Below are 10447 nucleotides of genomic sequence, written 5' to 3' on the forward strand. Positions count from 1 at the left end.
AGTAACACCAAAGTGACCTCCCTGGGGCACAAGCCTAGGCAGTGTATATGGAGGTCCTGGGCTGCCCACACTCCAAAACCCCCTCTCAGCCTTGCTGATGTGGTCAAGAGGAAAGCAGAGCAAGATGTTGGGCACCAGCTTGGCTGCAGGTGTTGTCATCGTCATCATCATCATCATCATTTTATTTATATACTGCCTTTCCACAGTTAGAACAGTGCTAAAGGCAGCTTACAACATGAAAAGATTTATAGTTACAAACATAGCAAAGTATTCATAAAAATAAATAAAACACATCAAAAACTACATAACCAAACCGAACCATTTCCACATAAAAATAAAGATACAAAAATGAGAGTTTTAGAGTTTGGATTTGATATCCCGCTTTATCACTACCCTAAGGAGTCTCAAAGCTGCTAACATTCTCCTTTCCCTTCCTCCCCCACAACAAACACTCTGTGAGGCGAGTGGGGCTGAGAGACTTCAAAGAAGTGTGACTAGCTCAAGGTCACCCAGCAGCTGCATGTGGAGGAGCGGAGATGCAAACCCGGTTCACCAGATTACGAGTCTATCGCTCTTAACCACTACACCACGCTGTCTATCAACAACAGCAAAAACTCCGGACAAAACTTTCCCCAAAATACCCCAGTCCTTGCTGGGCAGCAGCAGTTCTTATAAAGCCCTGGGCCAGGTGGAGAGAGGCAGGATAGATAGATAAACTTTATTCACATTAGCCAACGGCCATAGCAACATAAAACAAGCATTATATACAATTAAAAAGACAACAATGAGTAAAAAGGGCAATCAAATGACCAAGTAGAGAGGCAGGAATGGGGCCCTCTGGTTCCCAGCAGGTCAGATTTCCAGAAGGAGGCATGGAGGATGCCATCCAACTGTCTTAGCGACCTCAGTCTAGATTTGTGTAGAGTTTACTCCCTAGCCTTTTCTTCTCCAGAAGATGTCCGGCAGGGCATTATTTCCATGGCATTTTCACATCCTAAAATGTATGCAGTAAATGGACGTAAGTGCAATCAAGCTCAATGGGGCTTACTGTATAGGATTACTCTCTTACTGTCCATTTTTAACAACAGGAAACTATAAACCTCATAAAGACAAGCATTTGTTTCTTTTTAAGTCCAAAAGCTTTTAGTTCATTATAACAGAGTGGTGAGTGTTAACATGCTGGAGAGTAGAATAATAGAATCATAGAATCATAGAATCATAGAGCTGGAAGAGACCACAAGGGCCATCGAGTCCAACCCCCTGCCAAGCAGGAAACACCATCAGAGCACTCCTGACATATGGTTGTCAAGCCTCTGCTTAAAGACCTCCAAAGAAGGAGACTCCACCACACTCCTTGGCAGCAAATTCCACTGTCGAACAGTTCTTACTGTCAGGAAGTTCTTCCTAATGTTTAGGTGGAATCTTCTTTCTTGTAGTTTGGATCCATTGCTCCGTGTCCGCTTCTCTGGAGCAGCAGAAAACAACCTTTCTCCCTCCTCTAGGTGACATCCTTTTATATATTTGAACATGGCTATCATATCACCCCTTAACCTCCTCTTCTCCAGGCTAAACATGCCCAGCTCCCTTAGCCGTTCCTCATAAGGCATCGTTTCCAGGCCTTTGACCATTTTGGTTGCCCTCCTCTGAGTAGAATGGGTCCTAGTCAGGTTCCTCTTCCTTTTAATCTTCTGAACTCTGCTGCTCAAATTTTGTTTCGTTCTCCCCACCAGGTGAGAGAGGAGACAAAGGAGAGAAAGGAGATGCTGGTGTTGGCCAAAGGGGAGAAATTGGTCCCCCAGGAATTCCAGGTGAGTGAAGGGATGAGCAGATTTGACTTGGCATGATAGAATGCAGCATTGTCAGGGACTGGCAGGACTCCAGAGAGTGTGGGGCAGAGGCAGGCAACCAGGAGAGGAGACTAGTAATTTATACCTGAAAATGCGTCTCCACCCCCATTGTTCTGCCCGGACACTGAGGTCCAGTGCTGAGGGCCGTCTGGCAGTTCCCTCGCTGAGAGAAGCGAGGTTACAGGGAACCGGGCAGAGGGCCTTCTTGGTAGTGGCACCCACTCTGTGGAACGCCCTCCCACCAGATTTCAAAGAGAACAACAACTACCTGACTTTTAGAAGACAGCTGAAGGCAGCCCTGTTTAGGGAAGCTTTTACTATTTATTAAATTATTGTATTTTAATATTCTGTTGGAAGCCACCCAGAGTGGCTGGGGAAATCCAGCCAGATGGGTGGGGTATGTATGTATGTATGTATGTATAAATAAATAAATTTATGGAGCTTGATGCTGCCCACAACGCAAGAGCCAGGGCAAGGGAACAGAGTTAGGGCAGTCTGAGACAGAGGAAGGCACAGTCAACAGATGGGTCAGTAGACTCCACATCTTCCCTTGCCCCCGCTATCTCCTAGAATCAGGAGAGACTTATAGTGGGAAGAGCAGCAGTGACTGCCAAGCAGGAGAAGTCTCATGTTGCAGGAGTACAACCTGTCAAGGGAGGGTATATAAGCCAGCAGAAGGATGGGGTTGTCCCTGTTGCTGCAGTTGCTCTGCAAGGCTTAGACTTGTTGACAGCTGCCTAGAGGCTAGAAGTGTGTCTCTGTGTTTGTCCAGAGCACTGTAGAAGCTGTTAGAATTCCTGCTCCATGATTACAGTCATGGGATTTTTGCCTATCACATGACGGTGTATGTTTAGACTCCACAAAGTGGGAAGTGACGGAGACAGGATGTTTGTGTTATTGTGTTCCGTGAAGTGGGACTATTGTCCTTTGTTCTTTCTCTTTGCTGTCTGATGCTAGAGAGACAGGGAGCCATGTTGCAGTGCTCCGTGTGTGTTTATATGTAAATAGATTAGCCAAAATGCTGAGTTGCTGAGGTCTGTTACGCAAGCTGCACAAACTCTGCGGATCCCTAAGTGTGCTGATGTCTGTTGGCATCATTTGCTGTGATATTTGGGCTGAAGAAAGCTTTTGAAGCTCCTGAATGATCGACCAGGAGGGAAAAAACATGCCAGTTGGGCATGTGTCTCTGCCAGGGTCCTACTCGAGTGTAGGACAAGCTCCTGACAGAAGCTACAGTGGGTGTTTCTCTTGTTGGTGAAAAAGTTTACTATCACACATGTGCCTTCCTTATCTGGGATGGGCCATGAGATGCACATGCCAGTCTGGTACCCATCAGACTTTTCATTGCGAAGATGCTGCCATGGCTGGCTTTGGTCCAGCTTTGTTTTCAACCACCTTTAGACAACAGCTCATTTTGCAGGTGAAGCTGTCTTTTTTTCTTAGCCTGACCATCCAAACACCGGCGCTATTTGGTCAGGCTGGTAGCAACGTGGCAGTGATGCTTACCCACAATGCTTTGTTCCCTAGGTGTCCCGGGTGAACCTGGCTATGGCAAAGATGGGATGCCAGGATCGCCAGGCCCCCAGGGCGAAGCGGGCGTTCCTGGACTGATGGGTCCCCAGGGGCCACCAGGAGCCAATGGACAATGTGATCCCTCTCAGTGTGCCTACTATGCAAGCCTGGCTGCCAGGCCCAGCAACGTCAAGGGGCCTTAGAAGGCAAGGCCCCAAAGCCCATGAACCTCCTATGGACCTACGTCTGAAACTTGAAGCAAGCAAGGAAGTTGCGAGGTCTCGCCTGTTTTCCCTGCTTCTGTTTCTTTTCGAGAGGCCTTGTAGACTATTAAAACCATCCAATGCTGCCGGTCGGTCAAGTTTATCATAAATAAGAAGTTATAAATTGCTATTCTTTTATGAGGTGAAAAGTGTTCTTTGTTTTGCTTTTGTTTTCTCTAATATCAGGGCAAATTCAAAGTTGTTTTTAAAAGAAGGTTTTTTAAATATATATATAAATATTGTCAATGAAGTATAGAAAGAATCCCTGTTAGAGCTGAAAAAGAAGACATTTTGGCTGTTGATTTTTTTAAAATTCTTATTATTATCATCTCTGAAGGCTAAGCTAGGGGCACAGTAGAGACCTGGAAGTGAACAATGTGACAGAAAGAGGTCGCATTCTGGCTGGATAAGTCATAAGTGGCAGCGGGATATTAGGAGCAACGATGTAAATTTGTAGACCCATTACAATCAGTTTCTGGAACAGGATATTTACTTAGCTGGAGGTACCTCCTGTCTGTCTAAAGATCATAGATGTAATTATTCAGGGCTTTGTTTGGCCCAAGTTGTAAGGCAGAGGGACTTGCTAATATTAAACGATATTATAGAGAGAGGGAATATACCCACTTTACAAAGCATGGAGGCAGTGTGATAGATTATATTGCGATCTTACAATTTGCATATAAGTTTGTCATTAGGAGCCTCAGATTCTCCTTGGTCCATCTAGACAGCATTTCTTGCTCTGTCAGGGAGCAGCTGCCAAGCATTTCCATCAAGCGTCTGTGCCAGCACAATCTGGGACTGACCCTGCTTCCTGCATGCAAAACAGTAGCTCTGTCACTGAGCCCTTCCCCTAGAAATAAAATAAGACTCTAGTCTTCATGGATTTGAATATGGGATCTAATTAAATGTGGACGTAGGAATCTGCCTTCTGTCAAGTCTCGCCATTGGTCCATCTTGCTTAGACTTGTCTACGGTGGCTGGTAGCAGGTCACCATTTCAGACACGGAGCCTGTCCCAGGAGATGTCATGACCTCAGACCTTCTACATGCAGTGCAAATGTTCTACCATCTGATCTACAGCCCTCCCCTTACAGGACTTTGGCTTGGCACCTGCCCATTCACCTCCCCATACATTCCTCCCTGGCCAACTGCTTTTCTCACCCACGTCTGAAGGTTTCAGCTGTGTGGGGGTGTCTAGGGTGAAGGGAAAGTGGCTGGCAGGAGAAGGGGGAGTAAATTACCACTGTACCACTTCCGTTTTCCAATGATTAAGCAATGTCCCATGAATCAAAGAATCAGGCCTGTAACTGAAAATCTGTCTTTGCCCTCATCATCTCCTAAATATTTCTTGCTTTATTTTCATCCGAGTCTCCCCAGCACACCTGCACCCAGTCATTATTAAACAAAATGACAGAGGAAAAGCCTTTTTTTTTTTTTAACCACCCTGAGACCTCCGGGTATATAAATTCAATAAATAACAAAATAAATAATACATAAAAGTGAGGGGATATATGTAACAAGTATTTGCTTCTTCAGCAAAATGTATCAGTCCAAACCTAATTTTTTGCCTTGATTTGGCTCAATTCCCCAAGGCTCAGGGTGAGTGGGTAACACTGTAAATTGGTTATTTTGTGAGCTGAAAACACACACATTTTAATAGTGCAATCCTTGACTTGTTTGCTCAGAAGTCAATCCAACTGCAGTCCTTCATTCCTCGAAGAATGAACTTGGGATATTAGGACTGCGTCTTTAATATCACATACCACAGCATATTGGAAGATTTTCCTGAAGCAGTGAGATTGTTGGCACCCATCTGTCTTGGGAGACAATGAAGGAGTCAAGCTGTTGGAAGGTTGCAGAGCCTGCTGTGGCTGTTGAGACCGATACAGGAGAGACATGTTTTGTTGCAGTTGGGGAAGATGAAGGTGTTGGGTTGTGCTGCTGTAGATACACCATGGCTTCTTCTCTCTGCACCCCTCCCAGTGGTCATTCCTCCTCTGGTCACTGCTATGGATGCACAACCTGTCTGTCTCCAGGCACTGTGGTCTTCTGTGAGGGATTCCCACATGGTGGGGTTGAAGTTGCCAGCCTTCATGTTATGTTTGCAGACATCTTTGTAATGCAAAGTTGGTCTGCCAAAGGGCCTGGTATCTGAATCCAGGTCCTTGTAGAGCAGGCATAGGCAAACATGGCCCTCCTGATGTTTTGGGACTACAACTCCCATCATCCCTAGCTAACAGGACCAGTGGTCAAGGATGATGGGAATTGTAGTCTCAAAACATCTGGAGGGCCAAGTTTGCTAATGCCTGTTGTAGAGCATGTAAAGCAGAGAAATAGCTGGCATTAATTTTGCTGGCTGGGTGGTTGTGGTTGGTAGAGGAAACCATTCCAGCTGAAGTTGAATTCCAATGCTGGAATCGACCTCAGAACTGCCTGGGTGGGATCAGAGCATCCCTGCGCTGGGGCACTGCAATCAGGATTGCATCCAAGATGCTGAAAGAAGATATAGTCAATGGGAAATCTGCCAGGTCAATTCCACAGCTCTAGGAAGATGCAATGCTACTTGATTCTTGACCCATTAAATTCTGACTGTCAGCTCACCAGAGCCCCACTGCAGGCAGATAATCATTCCCAGTTTGGGTACCTAAGATCCTTTTGGAAAAATATATAAACTGGAAATACTGAATCTGAAACCTCATGCATGCAAAGCCATTGTTCTATAATGGAGCTTTGAGCTCACATGGCTATGCCATGGCACAAATCTCACAAATACTGTTTGGCACCCATTGCCTTCTTGTTTACAAATGTTTTCTTTGCCAAGATTAGCCAAGGGGCAGCCATATGGTTGGGCTTTTGTTTTCCCCTTTGTTAAGTGAGCTGGCTTTTTTAACCTGCGGATTCTGAAGCAGCCAAGTACAATAGAGACAAGAGTAGTGGTGGAGGAGCAGGCAACAAGTCCACGCAATAAGTTCATCATTTCAACGGAAGAAGCTCTTAGACTGTGCTGTTGATTTAGTGTTAAAGACAAATGTTATTTATATATTTTTAAAGGTGCTATTTTTATGTGGGTTTTATGGCATCAGTGCTTTCATTTTTTTGAAGAAATGCAACAGTATAATCTGTGGAGTGTCTAAATTATTGTGATTGTAGCAAGCAGGCTCTATTCCAGATAATTATGATGCCTGTGTTGTCTCTGAAGGAGAAATCTCAGAAGTATTTTGCTGGCAAATAAATATCTTAGCCAAAATGTTTTAAGGGAGTTTGATTTGCAGCTTTGTCTTTCTTGTTGGACTAAATATTGGGGAGGGGGGCATTTTGCTGGTGATGAGTTTTTGTTTCCTGTCCTTTGTAAGTGGTCCCTTTTGCAACACTGCCTCATGGTCCTATTTGACTAAGGCGGTGGCTGCTGTTTTCAGTGGGATTATTAAACCCTTCCCCACCCACGTGCCCACTGTATTTGTGTGCTGTGCTGAATTTCTGACACAATAGATTGCAGGCATCTGAAACCCTTTCCTCTCAGAATAATTTCAGGCTATAATGTATATACATGTTATTTTGCATTATTTAATAAAACTAAATATTCAAAAAGCACCATTTATCTTTATGGGTAGGCTACCAGAGGCATGCATACAAAAATGCTTATTTATTTTCATGCACACTTTTTTAAAGAAAAAAAAATCACAAATGGGTATGTCACTGGGCTCAATGGAACTTAAGGTTTGAAAAATCAGAAGCCAATATGGATGTATTTGTCCATCCTTGCTAATAAAATACCAGCCTTTGTAACTTGCTAAATGAAATATTTCATATATTGTTAAATACACATTTGGTGACACAGACATTCAACTTATCTCTCTTCCTAAGTCCCAAGTTTTAATTGCTATGTTTTCAAGGAATGGTTTTTATTGCATATTTTTAATTATTATGAATATTTCTATTTTAATGTATTGAGAGGATTATATTATTGAGGTTTATATTCTAATGGTTGTGTAACTGTCCTTTGTCCTTGCAAACTTCTTAGAAGCCTATTTTGACATTCAGCATTATATAGTAAGCATATTATTGCAAAGCACTCAGCATGGGGCTGCCCTTGAAGATGACTCGAAAACTTCAATTGTTTCAAAATGCAGTGGCCAGAGTCTGTTCCACTCTCACATAAACCATGTTTCAAAACAGCTGTATTGGTTACCAGTTCATTTCTGGGCCCATTTGAAGGAGCTCACACCTCCTTCACTACAGACCCCCTTTTGGTGTTAAAATAGGCAGAGGCAAGTCCTCTTAGTTGTTCCACCACCCTCAGAAGCTCTGGAGGTGGCAACCTAGCAAAGGGCATCTTCATCATGCAGCTCTTGACAAATGCTGAAAACACACCTCTTTTCCTGTGTGGTGTAGTGGTTAAGAGCGGTAGACTCGTAATCTGGTGAACCAGGTTTGTGTCTCCGCTCCTCCACATGCAGCTGCTGGGTGACCTTGGGCTAGTCTCACTTCTTTGAAGTCTCTCAGCCTCACTTACCTCACAGAGTGTTTGTTGTGGGAAAGGAAGGAAAAGGAGAATGTTAGCCACTTTGAGACTCCTTCGGGTAGTGATAAAGCGGGATATCAAATCCAAACTACTCTTCTTCTTCTTCTTCTTCTTCTTCTTCTTCTTCTTCTTCTTCCTCCTCCTCCTCCTCCTCCTCCTCCTCCTCTTCCCCCCTGGCATTTGCAGCTGAGATGTATACTTTTAAGTCCCACCTTAAAAATACGTGCTTCTGTGATTCAAAGTCATTGCAAACTGTTTTTAACATTTTGATTATCACAATCCACCATAGGAACTTAGGGTTAAAGGAACATAGGGTTAAATAACAACAACAGCAATAAAAAAGGATGATGTCATATCCTCCAACATTTCTGTGATGAAAATAGGGATGTCCTAAGGAAGAGCGGGACATTCCAGAATCAAATCAAAAACTGGGACGGCTTCTGCAAATCCAGAAGCATCCCTGGAAAATAGGAATACTTGGTGGGTCTGTGGTGTAGAGACCACTGGAGGAAGAAGACTGCCATCTTGCATCACCAGCATTCCCAATGATATCAATGCCTTTTGAATCGGGTGAAAGCAACTGCAAAACGTCAAACTGCAAAAGAAAAGAAAAACAGGTTGTAACAGGTAAGGACTGACAGATGGTGAAGGTAATCAATAGCACGGAACTGTAGTTTCAGTTTACATTGAAATGGAAGTTGGCTTTGCTTAAGTAAAGAAAACAGTGTGGGCTGGGCTGTGTACTTTCTGTCAGGAGCTACACAAAAGACGAGGAAGTTTTTGCTCTCCAGAGACACAAGTGTTTACCTACCAGATGTAGCTGAGCAACCTGAAAGCTCTCCGTATTTACAACAAGGAGGAATTCAGGTGGACTGAGAGCCAGGCTGAGGGAAGTCTCAAAAGCAGCTGACAGTGGACCATGACCCCTTTCCTCCTGTTTCACCAAGAATGAGGATGAAACTAGCCGGCAACTTCCCTCTGCCCCTACTCTATGCTGACCAGCAATGGAAATTCCAACAGAACACGATCCCCAGTACAAAGGTGGGGAAAAGCTCAAACTGGAAGGCAAAGAGTTGATGTCAGTGCCTCGCCAGATCTTTGCACTGCAAGGATTGAGAGTTCTGGAGATGACTCCGGAACGAGAGAGCTGCCTGAGGTACAGGATGGATCTTGTCCCTCGTGAGATTGGCCACTTGCAAAACCTGGCCTTCCTCTACCTGGACTCCAACAACCTGAAAGAGGTCCCTGCTGAGATAGGCTCCTTAGGCAAGCTGGAGAGACTCACCCTCAGCAACAACAGCATAGCCTCTCTGCCCGAGGAAATAGGAGGCCTCCAGAAACTTCATAGTCTCCATTTGGCAAACAACAGCCTGGCAGAGCTCCCTGCACCTGTTTGTCAGCTGAGGAACCTGGTTTTCTTAGATGCTACCGATAACCACATCAGCACCATCCCTGACGCCATTCAGCAGCTGCAGAAACTGGAAACATTGCTGCTGCTTTTCAATTCTCTCAGGCATCTGCCACGGGGAGTCTGTTCCTTAAAGGCCTTGAAGACTCTCTGGCTAGGACAGAACAACCTCAAGGCTCTCCCATCAAACTTTGGTCAGCTGGTAAACTTGGACTGGGGTTCAAATTACTGTTCCTGCAGTTTTGAAGGAAATCCATTGGTGCAACCACCACCTGAAGTGTGCAGTGGAGGGCCTGTTGTGATCAGGGAGTATTTTGCCTCTTTAAGGGGATAGAAATCTATGTGTAGGGTAAGTAGAGCTGAGAAGTAAGTTAACATTTACAGGGAAGCATATCTGATTTGCACTTCCTCTAACAACACTTGGCAGCCATCCTTCGGAATTCATACTTCTCCAGATTTTATGCTGCAGTTCTCCAGCCAAGTAATGCATATGAAATATATAACAGATTTGAGTATGCATAGAAATGCACGCATTCATGAAAATGACATCCAAAAATGCACTATACAAGGAAATGCATTATATTGGGTGAAATTGCTTTGGGGGGGAAAATGTGCATATTGGGGAAAATTGCATACATATGTGTACTTTAGAAGAAATGAATATTAAAATGCTGATGTGTTTATATGTTGAATTGAAGTTCCTAAATCCCCCTTTTGACGATCTCATATCATCCAGATTGTGGAGGGCAGGATCTATGCTAAGCAATCAGGCTCTGATGCCACCAGGATCCTATCTCCGCTGGATAGCTGTTTCTCATTTTCATGTGGTCCATTGCAATGTGTCCTATGCATTGGCTCTGAATTTGCATTGCATATGTTCTAATTATGGATGTATT

The 10447-nt window shown here is 44.2% G+C and overlaps 1 protein-coding gene across 1 annotated transcript in view; it reads left to right on the plus strand.

The window, feature by feature from the left end:
• The window catches only part of COL22A1 (collagen type XXII alpha 1 chain), a 195545-nt gene extending 188677 nt beyond the window's left edge, over window positions 1-6868 (plus strand). The window contains exons 64-65 of the mRNA XM_083450394.1: window positions 1731-1808; window positions 3375-6868. Of these exons, the coding sequence (XP_083306520.1) occupies window positions 1731-1808; window positions 3375-3562 (266 nt within the window). The 3' untranslated portion in view covers window positions 3563-6868. The remainder of the gene's footprint in view (window positions 1-1730; window positions 1809-3374) is intronic.
• Window positions 6869-10447: the final 3579 nt, after the last annotated feature.

The sequence above is a fragment of the Podarcis tiliguerta genome (assembly GCF_965153285.1).
Source record: "Podarcis tiliguerta genome assembly, chromosome: 7".
Lineage (NCBI taxonomy): Eukaryota > Metazoa > Chordata > Lepidosauria > Squamata > Lacertidae > Podarcis > Podarcis tiliguerta.